Genomic DNA, 20,287 nt, shown 5'->3' with positions numbered 1-20,287 from the left:
TGATATGGATTGGGATTCTGTTCCAGAGTGAGGGGAGCCTCTGGGATATGAATCTGTCCCTCCAGCATGTTCTATTTATTTCTGTGCTGAGGTTTAAGTCACTGGAGCGTGTAATTCTGATGGATTTGGATTTCTTGAGGTGGAGCATGTCCAATAATTCTGGGTTGGACATGGCTTTATACGTCAGGCACAGATCGCCTCTGAGTAGGCGGTAAGCAACTAAGTAGAGCTGGAGTTTCTTTAGCCTAACTGCGTAGGGCATTTGTTTGAGTCCATTGATCCTCTTGGTGAGGTACTTTTGGGGTCTTTCTAGTTGAAGCAGGTGTCGGGTAAGGTACATCCCAAATGGGGCATTGTATTCAATTATGGGCCTGATGAGTGATGAGTAGAGGGGCACAATGACCTCTCTTGATCTAGATGTGAACACCTTCGTGATAAGGTGGGCTATATAGAATGTCTTTCTAACCTCTTTGGCAATGTGATTGTCAAAGGAGAGATTGCAATCTACTTGGGTCCCCAAATCCCTAATTACTTCTTCCGTACTTAATGGATTACCACCTATGTGGTAATATGTGGGCACTTTGTTTTTCCCAAAGGGGATGACTATGCACTTTTTGGCATTTAGCTTTAGGCCATGGCTCTGGTACCAGTTATCCATCTCTGTGACACCTTTTTGGAGGATGCTTGTGTCAGCCGGCGAGTCGATTATGGCCCCCAGTTTGCAGTCATCTGCAAACTTTGTCAGCCATAGTCCTCCTGTGTTAGCCTGTACCTCAGAGAAATATATACCGAACAAGAGAGGTCCCAGGACTGAGCCTTGTGGGACGCCACTTGTAACTGGTTTAGAGTCTGACATGGCACCTGCAATTCTGACCATGTGGGTTCTATCCCTAAGCCAGTTTACAACCCATCTTGTGACATAGGGGTTGATATTTAAGCTGGTGAGCTTAATTATGATGCCCGAGTGGGGTATTGTGTCGAAGGCTTTTGGAAGGTCAAGGTAGGCTGTGTGGACTACCTTCCCTTTGTCTATGGCCTTGGTGACTGTTTCAAAGAAATTGACCAGGTTCAAGAGGCAAGATCTGCCCTTAACAAAGCCGAATTGGGTAGGATCCAGTGTTTGGAGGTTCCCAATGTCTTTGTTTATGAGTTCCATGTTGATACGCTCCATAGCTTTGCAGACCAGGCTAGTTAGGCTTATAGTTTCCGGGGTCCGTTGTGGCACCACCTTTATGGAGTGGGACCACTGTTGCTGTACGCCATTCTTTGGGTACATATCCTGTTGTAAGGCTGAGACTGAACAGTGATTTTAAGTGAAGGTTCAGTTCTTCTTGGAGCTCATGTAAAATGCAGCCTGGGACACCGTCCGGTCCCATTGATGCTGTGCTTTTTGCTTTGGAGAGGGCAGCTCTCACCTGTGCATCTGTGATGTCAGGGAGCCTACACTCTGTTGGTATAGTCATTTGCTCATTTGGGGGGACGGGGGGAGAAGTTTGCACTGAACCTGTCTGCCAGGATGTTGGCAATGTCTGTGGGTTCAGTGTATTTTTTGTCATTTTGCACTAACTCAGAGCATATCTGGGAGTTTCCACCCAGGTTTCTGACATAACTAAAGAAAGCCTTGTGATTATCTTTAGCATCTTGTGCAATTTTTCTTTCGAAGCTAGCCTTAGATGATTTTATGAGGGATCGTAGTTTCTTGCTAGTACTGATCAGAGTTGCCTTCCCTTTCAGGGATTTTGCTCTATCATGTAGTAGCTTCTTCCTTCTGTTGTACAGATTATTTATGGCTGGGGTCCACCAGACAGGTCTCCTGCCTTTGGAGGAGTGTGTCTTGGTTTTATTTGGGATAGCACGATCCATGCATTCCTGTAGGTATCCATAGAATGCGTTTGTAAAGGATTCTGTGGTTTGGGCCGTATTTTCCACTGGCTCTGGGGCTTTGAAGGATTCCACCTCGGTTTTGAGAAGTGGGAAGTTTGATTTTGAGAAGTTTTTGACCATGGTTTCCTTTGCTGGAGGTGGGGACGGGATATGGATGTCCATAGTGATTCATTTATGTTCAGATCTTACCAATGATGGGTAGACTTCTGGTATGGAACATAGAGTCCCCATGTTGGTGATGATCAGGTCCAATATGTTTTCCCCTCTTGTGGGAGTGGTGATCAGTTGTTCCATAGGATTTGAGTTTATAAATTCTAGGAACCGTTGGGCTAGGGTGTTGGGGCTTGTGTAGTGCTCCCAGTCTATGTTTGGGTAGTTAAAGTCACCCAATATAATGGTGTTTGGAGAGACCTTCATATTCTCCAGTGTCTTCAGGAAAGCCGAGTGGAGTTCCTGAGTTTGGGAGGGTGGTCTGTAGCAGACTACAAACTGGAAGGCAGTTTTGCCCACTGTTAGTTGCACATGGATGGTCTCAGATGCTTCGTGCAGTGCCACTAGCCTGGAGGTATGGGTATCTTTGATGAATATGGATACTCCCCCTCATCTTGTGGTTCGGTCCGAGTTTTGGGGCTGAAAAGCATGGTATGAGGTATAGCCTGGTAGTGCTGGGGTGCTCTAGGGAGCCTTGAACCAGGTTTCTGTTACTGCACAGATATCGATATTCTCCATACTGAGGAGAGCCTCGAGTGCGTGCATCTTGAGGTTTAGACTTCTGGCGTTGAGCAGCATTACCCTTAGTTTCCTTTTCCTTGTGTTGTCTAAGGAGGTGGGTTTATCTTTTGAGCCTTGCCTAAAAAAGGCACTATGGGGGTGGCAAGAGCCTTGGCCAGTATTCGAAAACCCAGGGGTGACAGGTGCAAGCCGTCCCTAGCGAAGCAACATGGCTTGTCAAGCATGTCATCCCAGGCTGACAGACACTGGATCCCCTTTAAGTGACACCAATACTTTAGCCAATTGTTGAAATTGATCATTTTGTCTTTATACTGTGGTATCATTCTTGGTGAGGGTAAGATGCTACTCAAGGTCAGGGTCATACCGGCCTGGGCCACATGATCAGAGAGCTCCTCTATGTCTCTTTTCATGTAATCCAGGGAGGTACGTCTCAGGTCATTCACACCAGCATGGACAATGACGGAGTCATATTTGTACTTGCTTTGGAGTGCCCTGAGTGCTTGTGTTATGTGGCGATTCCTGGCACCTGACAGGCAGCTTACAGTGACCTTCTCCTTGTTCAGCCTGGTGAGAGGGATGTCAGTCTTATTTTAGTGCAAGAAATCTGAACAAAGCCTCAGCTGGGGCATAAAAAGCTCAAAAACAGGAACAGAGTTTAAATATTGCTCTTACAAACTTAGAAAATTGTTAGATTAAAAGAACTTGCATTAACCTGCATTTTTTTGAAGGATGTGAAGTCCAAAGCCCAAATGTATGTTTTTATTTAGTGACTTAAATCCTCATTGATTTGCCAGAAAGCCACAATTTTTATGAGGATCAGACAAAAAATACGAGGCAAAAATAAGGATAGTTGCCATGTATGGCTACCTTTCACACCTCTCAGTCTAGAACATCTGGCAGGTATCACAAATTGGCAAAATAATTTGACACATTACCATACTCAAGTGTGCCGATGCTCATTATGAAGTAACGATGCTTAGCTTTGATGTAATTACATAAGGTGAAATACTATTGCTCTCCCTTCAGTGGTGGTAAAATTGCTCTTAATAGTTCAAATCAGTGGGACTCTTTATAACCTAATAATCTACAACATTATGGAATAATAATGATTGTAAACGTAATTTAAAACACGAAGTACATTAAAAATATAATTCAAAAGACCATACGCGGAGTTTGAATAATATATTTATTTACTTCTTCTCTACTTTAGTATATATTTAGCAATCTCTCCAGCCATCTTCAAAACGATTACCTGTTGTTTCCCAGTCCCTACATAATTAAAATAAGCTCCAACCTCCAATTCGTGTCAGTATACTCAAAATATTGTATATTGTTTAAATAATTTACATATCCAATTGTTGCAGAAGGCACGCTTCCCTTGACTAGGTTTTCTGGGAATTGTATTTCTGATCGCGGAACGGCGTATAAGAGTGATGTGCAAGAAGATATTAACGCCTACAACTCCCTTATTGCTATGCAAGACACTGCGTCAGTCGTTGCTGTCTTTAGCATCGTCTCTGGTCCGGCAAGGAAGGGTTTTGGTTTAGTGGTACAGTAGGTAAGCGAGAGTGAAAAAAAAAAACATAAGGGATGGATAACTCCGGGAAAGAGAAGGAAGCAATGCAACTGATGGCAGAAGCTGACAAAAAAGTGAAATCCTCGCATTCTTTCTTGGGCGGCTTATTTGGGTAAGCATTTGACTGCATGCCTTATATTGTTGCCTTTCATCGATTTATTCTAAGGGCAGGGAAAGGGTAAGGGTTTTAACTCTTCTACGAGCAGTATGTGTCATTTATAACCGAGCATAGTACCAGTCGTGGTAGTGTTTGAATGTTACTGACTTGCAGAATATGTTGGAAACTGTCAGAATTGCTATGTTATACGTCTGCATTTATGGTGAACTTCATAATTTTTACAGATAATGTAGATAGCAGTACGTTAGTAACCTCTACAAACATATTCGTTTTAATACTTTTTTTATTTATCCGTATTACCGAAATTCTGCTGGATTATTGCGTTTGATATGTGATCAGCTATTATCCAAACATGTTTAAGTCCAGAGCCTTGACTTGAAACTTGCTCGCATTTTATTGTTCGATGGAAATTTCACGGTTTGAAGTTGTGGGATATTTTTTTCCCGAGGGTCTGCATGTTTTCCAGAAAAATGTGTGTGTATATTTCTCTCTCTCTCTCATTTATATATATATATATATATATATATATATATATATATATATACATACACACACACGCATAAAATATATATTTTAGTTTCTTTTAGGTATTGCTCAAACGTTTGCAAAACTGATTACAATATTCCGCTATCGCACCCTTTTATTTATGGAGTGTGTAGGGGGGCGCTGAAATACACCCTATCCTTTCCACTTGGTCGCACTGTTACTTCCTTGATATAGTGGTATGTGTATGACATGCAGTGAATGGATAATGAATTTCTGCATGACTCAGCTGAGCGGGTTAAAGAGTCAGAGAGACAGCAGTAGTTGTGGGTGGATTAAGCATCCAACAGTAACATCCTTGGAGTTGGAATCCGTGGGTGTGTTTCATTTTGTTGGCTGCCACTGTCAGATGTATTGCTATCACAGTAATCTTCATGCAGAACAAGATTACAGTCTGGGAGCAGGGTGTATAAGCAAATTGTAATATTTTGCACTGAATTTAAATACATAATATATCAATGGTTATATTTTCCACTGTAGAAATTTGTTAATACTGTATTACACACCACATGGTAGTTCACTGATTTAAATGTGTGTGTGGAATAGTGTTGTTTTTTTCTGATATCCCAGTTTTTGACAGGCAGACCTTGAGTCCAGAGCTGTCATCAGTGAGCTGGCCTGTCATTCATTGGCTTTTACCTTTGAGATTTCAGGATTGGCCAAGATGTCTGGCCACTGAATTTGTTTAAAGCATTTGGTGTTCCAGGTTTCTAGCTGAGGCTTCTGTAAATATTATTTTTTTCATTACTGGATTTTCTTGTGTGCCAAATTTAGATGTTTGGTGACAAAATGCATAAGGTCTTGCCAGCTTTGCAGTGCAGAGTAGAATGCTGATACTTGCATTTTAAACGAGCGCTATTTTAAGCACAAAGCAGAAACATTGTGTTACCTTTTATCTCCAGTTTTGAAAATTGGGTTCTTTTCTGGGGGACACTGTTTAATCGCAGCTGATTTATTTTCATCTGCACTGAATATTGTGCAGTGCTGGGTAAATTTGGAGATAAATTGTTATTGCCTCTTATTTCAGTAATGATTTGCCAAGGTTTACTGAGGCTTCTCAGCCTTTTTAGGTTAAGAACAGATTACATTTTGTGCAAGTTCAGACTGACAAGCTCTAGTAGTAAATGGAGTTGAGTAAAACTAGTGAAGTGAGTGCAACGCAGCATTGCTTAGAGCAAGTATTTGGTTGTCTTTCTAAATATATTTCTTTGCCTTACTAAAACTGTATGGTGTAATTTGTCTGATTTCAGCATGTATTTTTTTGTTTTATAAATGCCTGAAGATTTTAAGTACTGCTGAATCATTTTATTTCACAGGTCATTTAATAAATGTAGATATGACACAAACCGGCATCATGATCAACTAGCTGGTTACTTGTGAAAAAAAAATGTTAACAAATATACAGGAATTAGTTAGCAGCAGTCACTGTATTTCAGATGGAAACGCTTTTGTGGAAGAAGAGTAAGAATACCCACAGCTGCGCACTCAAATACTTGTTTGTAGAAGTTGCTCTCCCTGTTCTCTAAACTGCTATGTTTCTTGACATTGGTAACAGTATTTCAAATATCCATTTATCTTAACCGGAATGTTCATGGAAAAAAAAAAAACTTTTCTAAACTTGTGGCAAGCCCCAAATTCTCACTGTCAGGTTTAATAAACTGGAGGATGAAGTGAAGTTAACATTTTTGATAGCTGACTATTCAGTTTTATTATTTAATTTTCATTTTGAATTGACTGCATTACTGTATTTCTAGCTTTGGCTTGCTTTAAATTTTTGCCATTCTACCCTCTCCGCTCATGCATTAAAAGGCACTTCAAACCAGTGTACATACCTGATTAACAGGTGCAAAGATAGTACTGTAAATACATGTAATGTTGTCATTTTCTCTTGGAGAAACGTCTTCAGTCTGCTAGTGGGGTGGTAACATCCTTTCCTTGTAGTAATTCTGATCTACAGTAAAGAAAATGTAACAACAGTAATAGTGAATGATGGTGCATGGCTCACTCCTCTGCAAAATAAAAAATGCTTCAGTTTAAGATGTACTAATACATGAGGAGTACTGTGAGAGGGATTCAGGAATATTGGGACAGATGAAGCAAATGGGTGGAGTCGTAAGAGGTTTGCAAATAATATAGGGAGAAAGATAGAATGTGTTGCAGTGCACCAGCAGATGTGAAACATAAAGGATACAGGAATGGTGTATTTGAGACTCAATAAAACATCTTTATTTTTATTTTTTATATTTTTTATTTTTTTACAAGGATGAAATATTATATTGGAATTGGGGGTGGGGGAGTAGGGCTTGAGGGCATTAACTCTGCATAGATATTAGGGTTGTGGGTTGTCCTAAATGTCACAGAAATGGTAGGTCACTTTTTGTGTGCTTGGGGGGACTAGTGTGTGTTTCTATGCACTTATATTTTGATATTTTTATGTAGATTGTTTCCTCCTCCTGTTTAATTACCTAAGTCATGATTACTTCTTTCTGTCAGCTGCCCATCTCTTAGCCACTGTCCATCCTGTCTTCTTACCCTCTTTGAGCATCTCTCATTAGGAAGGCGTGATGCCTGCACAGTATGTCTGATCTTTTGAAAATGTACATCATCTTCTTTAGTAGAAAAGTGATGTTATGCTTGATGCTGCTTCCTTCGCTCTTGTTAATTTTTAAGCACCCCTAATTAATTCTTTGGTCTGGGTTTCTGTGAAGGTAGGACTTTTATTAGTGTCCAAGCCTAGTACGTGACTTGGACTGTCCAAAGTTTGTATATTTCTCAAACTGGGCTGATTTATGTGAGCTAGTGGCTAATGAAGGCACGAAACCTGTTGTGACAGGATTTCTTGAAGGAAGAGGGTACCTGTAATGGAGAGTGAGAGAGGGAGCATGTCTGGAAAAGCTTGTAATGATGCAGTAAATGGATAGAAAGATAGGTCTAGGTTGAAGCTTGGAGATTATTGCGCCTGGAAGGATTTTGCTCACTCAGTACTCATGTTCTACAATCTTATATGAAACTTTATTCCTGTGATTGCTGCTGCTGTTTGTTGTTGTTATTAAAAGTAATTGTGACGCTACAAAAAGCAGTAGCCTATATAACTGCCCAGTCTGCACTAGAGGACTAGAATTGTTATTGCAGACTTTAGATTAGAGTCTAATCTCCTTAGTTATCTGTTTGTGTAGTTTGTGATATGGCCTGGGCAGTAGTGTTATCTGTTTTCTTTTTAGTCGTTGTAGGAATAGCTGTAGGTAGGCACAAAGATACAGTGCTGCAGCAGAGTATCAGCTTAAGGATTGTAAAGCTGCTTTGTATTACCACATTCTCTGAATTCATGTAAGATGATTGTATAACTAGGCTAGACTTATAATAATCACCAACATCTGGTAAAACTAAGTGGCTCTGTATGCAGGAGGTTTACAGATGTATCAAATGTATGCAGCAGCATTTCTTGATAGCACTCTGATCACAGTAATCGACTAAATGTACAGCAACTGACTAACCTAGAGTACACATTTTTAAGCAGTATTATGTTAAACAGTAAACTTTTTTTTAAGGTTTTGAGTCCCTAGCCCCACATAACTGTCAGGCCTATTCCTCGGCTGCCTGTAGATTTGTTCCTCTTTAAGGCGAGAGCCCACAGGAACATTTGCCAATTGACTCACACCCCAGATGGGAGCAAGAGTGGTACTGTAGACATGTTTTGCTATGTCATCACTGTAAAATCCACAGGTGCAGTAACATAATGCACATGCATGCCTCCACACACCTAGTCTCTGATTTGCCTTTTTTACCCCAGATTTAATCACCAGACTAGCAAACACACTTTTGTGCCATCTTGTTGGCTGTCTGTACCTCCAAATCTGAAAGCAGAAACTACTCTATTTTCAGAAATTCTTTTAAGGCTTGCCAATGTGAACCAACTAAAATGTACCAGTTTCTATAATGGCAATATCACTTAAAACTCATAGCTCACTCTTTGCCTGGCATATCTTCCAAACTCGGCTGTCTCACTGAAATGGTATTGTACATAGTGTAATGACTTGATATTTTACTTGTGTTCTGTATTTGTTGGCTTTTAAACTTTGTTATACTAACATTTAAGTATTTCTTTGAAAGTTCTGTATTTGTTGACTTTTATTATACTACATGTGAAACTCGTTCATCTGAAACTGGTCACTTATGATCGCTGTACTACCTTGGTAAATACATTTAAATAAAATGGCAGTCCACATGATATACAGTGGATATAAAGTGTACACACCCCTGTTAAAATGCCAGATTTTTGTGATATAAAAAAATGAGACCACAATAAATCATTTCAAGACGTTTCCCACCTTTTAATGTACCTGTAACTTGTGCAATTCAATTGAAAAGCAAAAACATCTGTTGGAGGGAAAAATATAAAAAATAAAAAACATATACAATAAGCTGGTTGCATAAGTTTGCACACCCCTAAACTGATACTTTGTTGAAGCACCTTTTGATTTAATTACAACATTCGATCTTCTTGGGTAGGAGTCTATCATCATGGCACATCTTGGCTTAGCAATATTTGTCCGCTCTTCCTTGCAAAAGCGCTCCAAATCTGTCGGATTGAGAGGGTGTGTCTTGTGCACAGCCCTCTTCAGGTCACCCCACAGGTTTTCTATTGGATTTAAGTCTGGGCTCTGGCTGGGCCGTTCCAAAACCATTTTCTTCTGGTGAAGCCATTCTTTTGTTGATTTGGATGTATGCTTGGGGTTATTGTCCTGTTTGGTGAAATTCCTCTTCATCTTCAGCTTTCTAGCAGACGCCTGAAGGTTTTGGGCCAAAAGTGAATGGTATATGGAACTATTCATAATTCCCTCCACCTTGACTAAAGCCCCAGTTCCAGCTGAAGAAAAGCAACCCCAAAGCATGATACTGCCACCACCGTGCTTCACCATGGGGATTGTGTTCTTTTGGTGATGCAAAGTGTTTTTGCACCAAACGTACCTTTTGGAATTGTGACCAAAAAGTTCAACTTTGGTCTCATCAGACCATAACACATTTCCCACATGCTTTTGGGAGACTTGATGTATTGTTTTGCAAATTTTAGCCAGGCCTGGATGTTCTTTGTAAGAAAAGGCTTCCGTCTTGCAACCCTACTCCATAGTTCCATGTTCTCCATATGTCTGGAGATTGCTGTCACATGTATTATATAACCAGTACTTGCCAGAAATTCCTGCAGCTCCTTCAGTGTTGCTGTAGATCTCTTGGCAGCCTCCCTGACCAGTTTTTGTCTTGTCTTTTCATAAATTTTGGAGGGACGTCCAGTTCTTTGCAACATCACTGTTGTCCCATATTTTCTCCACATTTTGATGACCATCTTCTCTGTGTTCCATAGTATATCCAATGCTGTGGATAATTTTTTTGTACCCTCTTCTTGACTAATATCTTTCAACAATGAGATAGATCCCTTTGATGCTTTGTAAGCTGTCTGCAAACCATGGCTTTTGCTGTCCTACTAGGACAGCTGCACTTTATTTGGGGTTAATCAGAGTCTCTTTAATTGATGGCAGGTCTGTACCCAAGAAGACTGAATGCCGTAATTAAATTGAAAGGTGCTTCAACAAAGTATTAGTTTAAGGGTGTGTACACTTATGCAACCAGCTTATTGTATGTTTTTTATTTTTTATATTTTTCCCCTTAACAGATTAGCTTCTTTTCAATTGAATTGTACAGGTTATAGGTCACATTTAAAGGTTGGAAAAGTTTTGAAATTATTTATTGTGGTCTCATTTTTTTTTGTATCACAAAAACTGGCATTTTAACAGGGGTGTGCACACGTTTTATATCCACTGTAGGCATGTGTGGAAGTATGGTACTTTTAGTAGGAGCAATTGTAATGCGTCTCTGGAAGAGTCAGTATTGTGACCTGTGTTCCCTCTCACCCCCATGCCAGTTCCTCCCCTGCCCAGACAGTTAATAGAACCCAGGTTTTTTGGAGCAAATGTAGGGCTGGAAACACAACAGTTTGTAACATGAATGCATTCAACAATTTGCTTACTACAGATCACATATTAATAAACGCAGTATTCTAAATGTTTTTCATTGTTTGGTTTTGCTGCTTTTGATTCACATCTTTCAGAGCTAGGTAAAACAAACACTTGTCAGTGCACATTTTCTGAAAAGTTTTAGTAGATGCTGTAGCAGGATTCTAAGTGCAAATTTGACTGTGGCCATTAGAATGTCTGTAAAACATCACTTTAGCTGAGAGACAAACATCCTTAGAATCTCCAAATCCATTTGACAATTAAACCGAAGCACTGCCATAGTTTATGGTGTATATTACAACAGGAATTAATCTTTTTTAACCTAAAACAGAATGCTTCTGATTGCCTTGACATCTAACTTACTAGCTGCTGTTCTTAGACTGCTGTTTTCCTGGTGCCACTTTATTTAGCATTAATGGGGCGAGTCAGTCTTGTTGGCAAATAATAAAGTAGCGAGTGGAACTCAGCTGTGTGATCTTTAGTAAGCAAATTGTTGGGATTCCCCCAGAGGAATAAGTTGCTGGTTAGATTTCATCTTTCCCTTTGTGACAGTGGAGTTTGATATGACATTGTGTGTATGTGTATGTGTGTGTGTATATTATATATCTATATGTGTGTGTGTGTGTGTATGTATGTGTGTGTGTGTATATATATATATATATATATATATATATATATATATATATATATATATATATAGGAGTTTACAGAGCCCACAGTGCTTAAGTGGGAGATTGTCAAATGCTTTGACCAGGTCATTTTGTCCCTTTCATTGCTTTGGTGACATCTCAAAGTCCACCAAATTGAAGAGTCATGACCTACCATTGCCAAAACCATAGTGGGTTAGATCCATTGTCTGAAGGTTTCTTAATGCTATCGTTTATAATTTCCATGATTATTCTTTCGATGATGCTGTATATGAGACTAGTCAGACTTATGAGCCTGTAGTTACCTGAGGTCTGTAGATGGCCCACCATTGTGCAGAGGGATGAAAGTCGCAGTCTTCATTTGTTTGGCATGAAGCCTGTTTGGAGACTGTTTAAATAGTGATTCTAGGAGTCATGATGGGTAGTGTTTCTTCCTGGAATAATATCGGGGCTCATCAATGCAATGTTCTTGCTTTAGTGCATTAAGGACCTGATCTGTAGTGGTAGTTGGGAGAGGTAGGGTTGAGAGTATTTCCTGAGTGTGTCTGTGGGGAAGAGGGGAATATTGGAGCTAAATATAGCAACTCTATATTGTCTGATATATCTTCCAGCACAGTTTAGGTGTTTCCATTTACAGTTAGTTCAGCACATTGTTATGTATTGCCTTTTGAGGTTGCGAACATAAATGAAGAATGTCTTGTGATTTGTTTTTAGCCTCGCTGGTTATTTTTTACCTCAAATTCAGCTTGTTCTCCAAACTGCTGATGTTGGAATTTCACTGGGTGGCTTTTTTGAATTTGTCCTGGGCTTATTCTGGGTAGATACAGCTGTCTCTGTGCAGCCATTAATATAATTTTACAGGGTGTCTGTGAACAATTCCATATAGGCAGCAGTATTTTCAGGGTTTGGGAAAGCTTGAAATTTTGCAGGGTGTCCCTTAAGAGTAGGAATTTTTGCTTTAGAATAATTCCTAGAAGTTACAGGGTTCGCTGCTGGATCTCTCTTTATTTCAAAGGAGAACGCTTTATTGCCCAACTTGACTAGTGAGGACATTACACGTGGGTGGGAGAAGTGCACGTGGGTGGGAGAAGTGCAATGTTTTCCCATATTTGCAAGGATGTTAGTGCCCCTAGTAGGTGTATGGACTAGCGAGTCCAGGGTGTCTGTGCTTACAAAGTCCAGGATTCTCTGGGCCTGCATGTTTGGGGTTGTGTATGATTCCAGTTTATAGTGAGGTAGTCACCTATAACTGTGGTATTGGATTGAATGGGGAATGTCTCCAGTATGTTTTTAAGTATATGTTGTGGTTTTCCTGGGTAATAGAGGGGGATCTGTAGCTTGCAAAGATAAGGTATGGGACTTTACCTACAGTAATTTGGAAGTGGAGAAACTCAAATGCATCCTACTGTTCATCCAGCCTTAAGGTGTTTTTGATGTAAATTTGAGACACCTCCACCTTTTGTCCATTCCTGTGCTGTAGCTGGTTAAAATGTGTGGAAGGCTTTATAGTCCTGCACTGCCGGGGTGCTCTCCACAGGTGTCATGTCTTGGTAACTGCACAGACATCAGCATGCTCAAGGTGAGGAGAACTTGCAAGGAGTGGAGTTTATGTAGACTTCTGGCACTGAGCAGCAACACCTTTTAGATTTTTCTTGGGTTGTTTTTGCTATGTCTCAAGGTTTGTCGGGTTGGCAATTCCTAAAAAAAACGGTACTATGGGGATGGACAAAGATTTAGCCAATATTCAAAAATCTAGAGGGGCCAGGTGCAGACCATCCCTAACAAAGCAATATGGACCGTCGGCCATATCCTCCCAGCCTGACAAATATTGTATCCACTTTGAGTGACATGAAAAACTAAGCCAGTTATTACTCCACTGTTTTGTAGTCATATTGTGGTATCCTCTTTGGAGAAGGTAGAATGCTTCTCCATGCTCTGCTCATACCAGCCTTGGACAAACTGTTTAAAGAGTACTTTGTGACTGTCACCAGAAGTAAGAGTAGCACTATTCTGAAGCTTCTTTCTGAGCTGTAGTATTAATTCGGATAGTTACAGCTACACTACACTTGTTATGGTTGTCTGTTAGTAGGTATCTGGGTTAGAACCTTCAGCATCCTTTTTGCCAAGTCACATCTGATGCTTCATTTAAAAAGATAAGGCTCTCTTTACTTCACCAGATATGTGATTTATGTATTTTTAAAACCATCTCGGAGAGCTTGCATCTTTAGTTCAGCATGTTTGATTTATCAAGAACCTATTTCCTGTTTTTGAATGTGAGAACAGTAGTCCAAAAGGAAATGGCCTCAAGAAGGAGCCGTATGAGAAACCACAATAAACTCCCCCTGACTTGTTTTGCCCTGTTGCATAACAAGGGTTTTTAACCATTCAGATATGTATAGGTTGGCATTTAGTTGTATAATTTATTTTCTTATGTAGAACAGTGTCAGATGTGTTAGGTCAAGATGCACTGTCAGCTTATTAAGTTATGATACAGTTAAGGGCTTTAAGTGTATTTTCACTTTTCCTTGGTTTTATCCATTTAAGTTTTGGATTGCTGTGGACCTTTGACTTCTTGGTTGTCTGTTTTGGCACCTCTACAGTGCACTTTTTGGTTTTATTAAGTGGTACTGTTACCTTCTGAAAGAATGCCACAAGTTCAAATGGCAAGACCTTCCATTAGTAAAACCTTACAGTTGTGTGCCTAACAGAAGCAGGGTCCCTGTGTCATTTGGGATGCACTCCATTATGACAGTTTTACTGGATTTCTATCTACAATACTGGTCAGGCGGATGGATCTATAATAGTTTGGATGTGATTTGAACTGTGAACTGATCACTGCAACATTTACAGGATGTTTTCATATGTTAAGACTGTATCCACAAGCTGACATTTTATCCAGCTTGAGTGATGGGAGTTATGTTTGTACAGAAATATACCAGGTATACAGAAATCCACCAGGTACCTGGTCTGGTCCCACTGAACAAATCATCAGAAAGTTCTGTCCAGGCTGAGAAGCCCATTTTCAGCAGTATCTACATGAAGTGTAAAAATATTTAAAAAGTAAAATATATACATGCATATACAATTCAGAAACAGAGTAAGTTAGTGGTATAGAATGCAGCAAAACAGAAGACAACAATGTGTGTCTATAGAAATTACTATAAGAGTTTGTATGGGGTCAAAAGCACATAAGGATGCAACATGTGACCAATTAAACAGTATTTGAGAAGTAAACAATTTGTGCAAGTTGTGCTGTGAAGTCTATAGTCAGAGAAGAATGAGTCAGGTTTACTGATAGTGAGGTGCAAGCAGTAATGACATAGAGGTTATCAGGTAAAGAATGGATTTATCCAGGAATACAGCAGGAGCAAAATCATGACTTGGATAAAGGTTGTTTTTTAGAGTAGCTTTGAAGGAATGTGGATTCGCTATAGATCTACAGCAGAATTGTGTTCCTAGTTTTTTTTGCTGCAGAGTTGAGTACAAATTGATTTCTGCAGATATATGTGGTTTGTAGAGGGAGAGGAGGAGTTTGTCACTTGATAGGAGGGCACTGATGGTTATAACTGGGCACTGATGGTTATAGCTGTGAAGGAGGGTATGAGAGCTGGGTGTGCTGAAGTTTTGTGTATTAAATTGTGAACAAAAGTCAGCTGGAGCAGTAGTTCAACCAATTCACTACCTGGTTCACTGGTGGTTTTGATAGTGTTTGTTAGCAGCAAATCTCTCCAATCTGTTGTATCATAATTTATTCACTCTGTTGTAACATTGTTCTAATTTAGTTTTAAACACCTTTATTAAATTATTATTAAGACATAGGCAAACCTACATTAACGGAAAAGAAAACAAACCATTTTTTATTTACGTACATTATACATGTTTTCTTTATCAGCAGTCCAGTGAATTGCTCAGTTCCTGCCTTCCCTTAAACATCACTCCTCCTCTTAAACATTATTCTGCGTGTATTTTTCTTAGTTTCCATATATTTCTATGTAAATTAGCTCCTTCCCTTTTTAAAGGATACATTTTCCAGTTCTTTTATGTCCTTTTTACATTATTCAGTACTTCAAACACAATTGGTTTAACATTTGATTTACTTTTTTTCTAGTAATCTATTTTTGTCATCCAGCAGAATTAAATTTAACAAGGCCTTACTATATCAAGGCAATTCAGATCCTGTGCCAAAGCTAAAAAGAATCCTTTACTTAGTTATTTTCCCCCAATATTTTTGGCATAGTACTCTGTGGGGAATTTTTTAAAATCTGTTCACACATTACACTCTAAGACATATACCCAGGTGCCTCTTCCCTGTTGTACCTCCAATATTGGCTATCTACCTGAGGAAGAATACTTTGAAGTCTGCTTGGCTTATTAAAAATACCAATGCAGACACTTCAAAGCAAAAATCCTAAACCTTCTGGACTTTATTGCATATTGGGAGCCCTAGATATGTCCTCCCATTGTTCCCTTGTAAATTGCTTTTCCATTATTTTCTAAGCATGTCAGATTTTATTTTTACATCATGCAGTCTTTTATATATCCTACTAGTTGTCCCTTTTTAACAGCAGCTTTTGTTCTAGATTAAAGTAAAAACTATACCAGAGCAGGTCTTTCAGTTATTATTCCTCTATCCAGTTCTGTTATCAATCCCTGGTAGGGAAGGCGGTCTCTAACCTGTGGTCCAGATGTTTTCTTTACCTCCATTCCAATCTATTAAGTTTCCTTTTATAGTGATTTCCTCCCAAAACCTTGGTTCCTTTGCCAGTTTTCATTATTAAATTCCAGCCCCCTGTTGCCTATTTTCTGTACTTCTACTTGCAGTAATCCCCACTGGCAAAATCTCCTTTCCCCTTTATTTAGGTAATACAGCCATCACAGCCTTCTTCTAAGATGTTGGTGCTTCCCCTTCTTTTAAAGTACTGTTAACCTTCCAGGTCTTTACTTTCTTCCCTCCTAACTTCTAGACTACAGGAATAGCATTTGTTTCTTGCAACCTTCCTGCAGATTGATTACACATTGCCATTTTTATGTTCTCCTGGTGTCTTATCTTTTAGTTGTTGAGCCTCATCTACCTGTAACCTTGGCATAATGAAGTCTTCCAGAGATATTTCTATTGTGCTCTATATTTCTATTGTGCTCTTTCTTGATTTCAAATATTTTTCTGCTTTTATACAAATTTTCATAAAGTTTCTGAAATATCTTTAATATTGCTACGGCACTACGGCATCTCTGGCTATTTTTTCATGCTGTAAGCTCCCTATGTTTGGTGACAACTCTTTCTACTTTCTGTTGCCCAAGTCGTTGGGTTAAAAGTGCTCTGGAGTTAGCAAAATAATTGCATAATAGCAGTCTTTCTAAATTCATGCACATTATTCAAATATTCCCTTATTTTCTCTTTAGCACTTTGCAGTAGCCCCCATTCTTGTTCTGTGACATTCCCCTTATTTTGCAATACCTTAACTTTTGTCACTCCCTCTAAATAATTGTATTGCTTTTTAACCCCATCTCTTTTATTTCTACATTATTTTCTAACTCCGTTGTTCTTTTTGTCCCACTCATTAAGTATCACTTCTGAGGAAATTTCTGTCTTCTGTAATAACTCCTGAATAATTTCCACTACCATTTCTTAATTTCCTCCTTTTTTAACAGGCAGATTGGAATGCACTAATGTGTTTTACTTCAGTAACATGTATTATTATCTTAAATTTTTTCGTGCATGATCTGAAATGGTTTTGGATGTTTGTCGGAGCTTTCAATTAAATGGACATGATCCTATGAAATATAATTTTTATCCAGTTATCGTACCTTGGGGGATAATATGTAAATCAGAGTTCCTACTACTGAATTTATATCTTCCATAGATTCTTGGGTAAACACTAGGCTAGCTTCCCTTGCGGGCCATTTTATGCCTTGCCAATTTCCAGTTTTAGGCTTGATACAAAATATTTTCATACATTTCTTCAGAAATGTGTCCTATTTTTGTTATATTTTCCATTCTAGGTCACCTGATACATCCTCACTACTGCAAATCATGTCCCCAGTCCCCATCTGAAAGTAATATTCCCAGATGAAAGCTGATTATTTCTCCCAAAATTTTCTTAAACTCCATAATAGCAGTTTTTGATGGAATATAAATGTATGCCAGCTTAATCCTCCTCCCTTGGTAATAGCCCCTTACTACCACAAATCTACTATTATTGTCTTCCCCTATTTGTTAGTATTGGGAGGCCCTGTAGCAGTCGGTATTCTTACGCCCCTTTGTCATTAATTATACAGAATATCCATCCTGAAATCCTTTGTCAAATTCACATGCTCATTTCTTTCCAAATGTGTCTCATGCAGCATTGCTATTTGCAATCTGCATTTCCTAATATAATTCAATACTCTCTCCTTTTTGTCTATGCTTGTAAGGCCATTTATGTACCAGTATAATATGGACAGCGTAGCCACTATGATGAAAAGTTACTGTTCCCACCTATTATACATGACAGTTTTTTTGAATGTGTATTTACAGCATTTGTGCCAAATGCACACACTGTTTGCTCGGCTAAGCATTTATACAGTTGTTTTTTTTTTATCTTTATTTGAACCAGTATCACATTTTTCAAGAGTTTTTGTTTTAATGAAAATCCTCAAAATAACTAAGTACATTACCGGAATGCCTCCATCCCCTGTTAACTTAGAACAAGCACACAAAACTATGTACATCTTCAAAAATGAAGTTTAACCTTCTAGAGAAGAACAGCTACACCAAATGGACATATGTACCCACAGGCATTATGTTCCCTAAAATTAAATTTACCCATGCTAACTAGTGGTGGTGCTGTGGTAGCGTTGTCACCTCACAGTAAGACGCTGTCCAGTTCGATTCTCAGCTAGAGCGTCTTCTGCATGGAGACATGCGTGAATGGGCATACCTTCGTTGAAGGTTGTGCGTCAGGCCTGGCAAGCCGGTACATAAAAATCAACTGCCAATCATTAGCGGACCGGAGTTCCGCTGTGGCAACCCCTAACCGGGAAAAGCCGAAAGACACAAACTCGCATTGTGTTCCCACTTACGCTGATTGCTGTCAATTCAGTAAAGGTGTTTAAAAAAAATCACTTGACATGGGCAAATTTTTAAAATGAATATAAGAAAACATTTATTATACAAGAAAATAAACCATTCTAACGTATTCCCAGTTGCAAACATTATACATCATATGTATTCTTTTGTATATCATCATCAATCCAACATTACATAAATTGATCAAATCCAACCTCACTCTGTCTCCAAAACATTATTCTTATTGTATTGTTCCTACAATTTCCATTTTTCTTTATTTGCTCCTTCCCTTTTTGAAAGATACTGCTTCTAGTTCTTTTATCCCTCTCTAGACTTTGATTTCCATTCTCTAGTAATTGTTTGTTTGTTTTTTTTTTTTGGCAGCCACCAAGAATTAAACTTAACAAGGCCTTACTGCATCTAGGAAATTGGGATTCTGTATCCCAGATCAAAAAAATTTCCTTAGCTACACCCATTTGGTTACCCAATATTTTTCTGTCTGCCAACTCATTACACTCCCAAAACATGTTCCCAGTTACCTTTTTCTTCTCCAGTATTTGCCGTCTACTTGAAGAAAAAATATTGGAGTCTGCTTGGGGTAAAAAATACCTATGAAAACATTTCCAAGCAAAAACCCTATATCTTCTAGACTTTTGTATATGTGGGAGCCACACGCGTGTCGTCCTACTGTTTTCCTGTGAGTTGCTTATCCAGTATCTCTTCCCAGGGTTTTCTCTGATTAGAGTCCTATATTTATTATGCAGTGTTTTCTGTGTCATACTAATTATCCCTTTAACAGTAGCTTATGTTCTGGATTCAACTAAAAGCTCTACCACAGCAGGCCTTTCACTTAGGATTCCCCTATCCCCTTCTCTCCGCTTATACTCCGATGTCTTTCCCTATCAGGGATTGCAGTCTTGTCTTGCAGTGCATGACTTCTTGGCCTCTTCTCATTCTGTTGCCTTCCCCCCTCTTATTTGCTACGAATACCTTGGTTCCTTTGCCAGTTTTCTCCAGTGAATTCCAGCCCCCTCCTGTCTATTTTTTGCGGCGCAGTGGTGCAGCAGTTAACGTTATCACCTCACAGCAAGAGGTTCTCTGGTCCGATTCTCTGCTGGGGTGCCTTCTGTGCGGAGTTTGCATGTTCTCCCTGCATTCGCGTGGGTTTCTTCAGGTACTCCGGTTTCCTCCCACATTCTAAAGACATGAGTTTGGAGCATTTCTCCCTAGGCCTCCACTGAAAATAGGCTGTGTCCTAGTTGGACTTTCCTGGTCAACAAATGTTAAATAAATAAAAATTAAAAAACATTTTCTGTACTCCTAATTGTAGTCATCCCTATTGAAAAAAAAATCTCCTTTCTGCATTCTCGTGTTGTCTTAGTTGTTAGAATGTGTTATGCTACTTTATAAATGTAATCTGTATGTCTGTTTTCTTTAAGAATCTGCATCCAAAATCACACTTTCTCCTTATTTCTTAAGTTCTTACCTACTTTATCACCTCTTTCCACTTTTAATTATAGCTTTCTGCTTGTGTTGTGTATTGAGCCTCAACTGTGTAGCTCTCCCTTCAAATCAGATAATCTTAAACCACCTTGTTCTATTTAAAGGATCAACTTCTCTCACTTGACTCTTGCCCTTTTTCTTTCCCAGAGAAAATCCTTCAAATCTTTATTAATTACTGTCCATAATTTTTCATTTGGTTGATTTAAAAATATGCCTGGCCCATGTGTAAAA

At 39.0% G+C, this 20,287-nt stretch overlaps 1 protein-coding gene across 1 annotated transcript in view; it reads left to right on the top strand.

Moving 5' to 3' along the window:
• The first annotated feature begins 4,100 nt into the window (after positions 1–4,100).
• The window catches only part of NAPB (NSF attachment protein beta), a 665,740-nt gene continuing 649,553 nt past the window's right edge, over positions 4,101–20,287 (top strand). The window contains exon 1 of the mRNA XM_044056384.1: positions 4,101–4,304. Coding sequence (XP_043912319.1) covers positions 4,207–4,304 — 98 coding nt within the window. The 5' untranslated portion in view covers positions 4,101–4,206. The remainder of the gene's footprint in view (positions 4,305–20,287) is intronic.

This window comes from Protopterus annectens, chromosome 1.part2 (assembly GCF_019279795.1).
Source record: "Protopterus annectens isolate FY-2018-M chromosome 1.part2, PAN1.0, whole genome shotgun sequence".
Lineage (NCBI taxonomy): Eukaryota > Metazoa > Chordata > Ceratodontiformes > Protopteridae > Protopterus > Protopterus annectens.
This window is presented reverse-complemented; position numbering and strand designations above follow the sequence as displayed.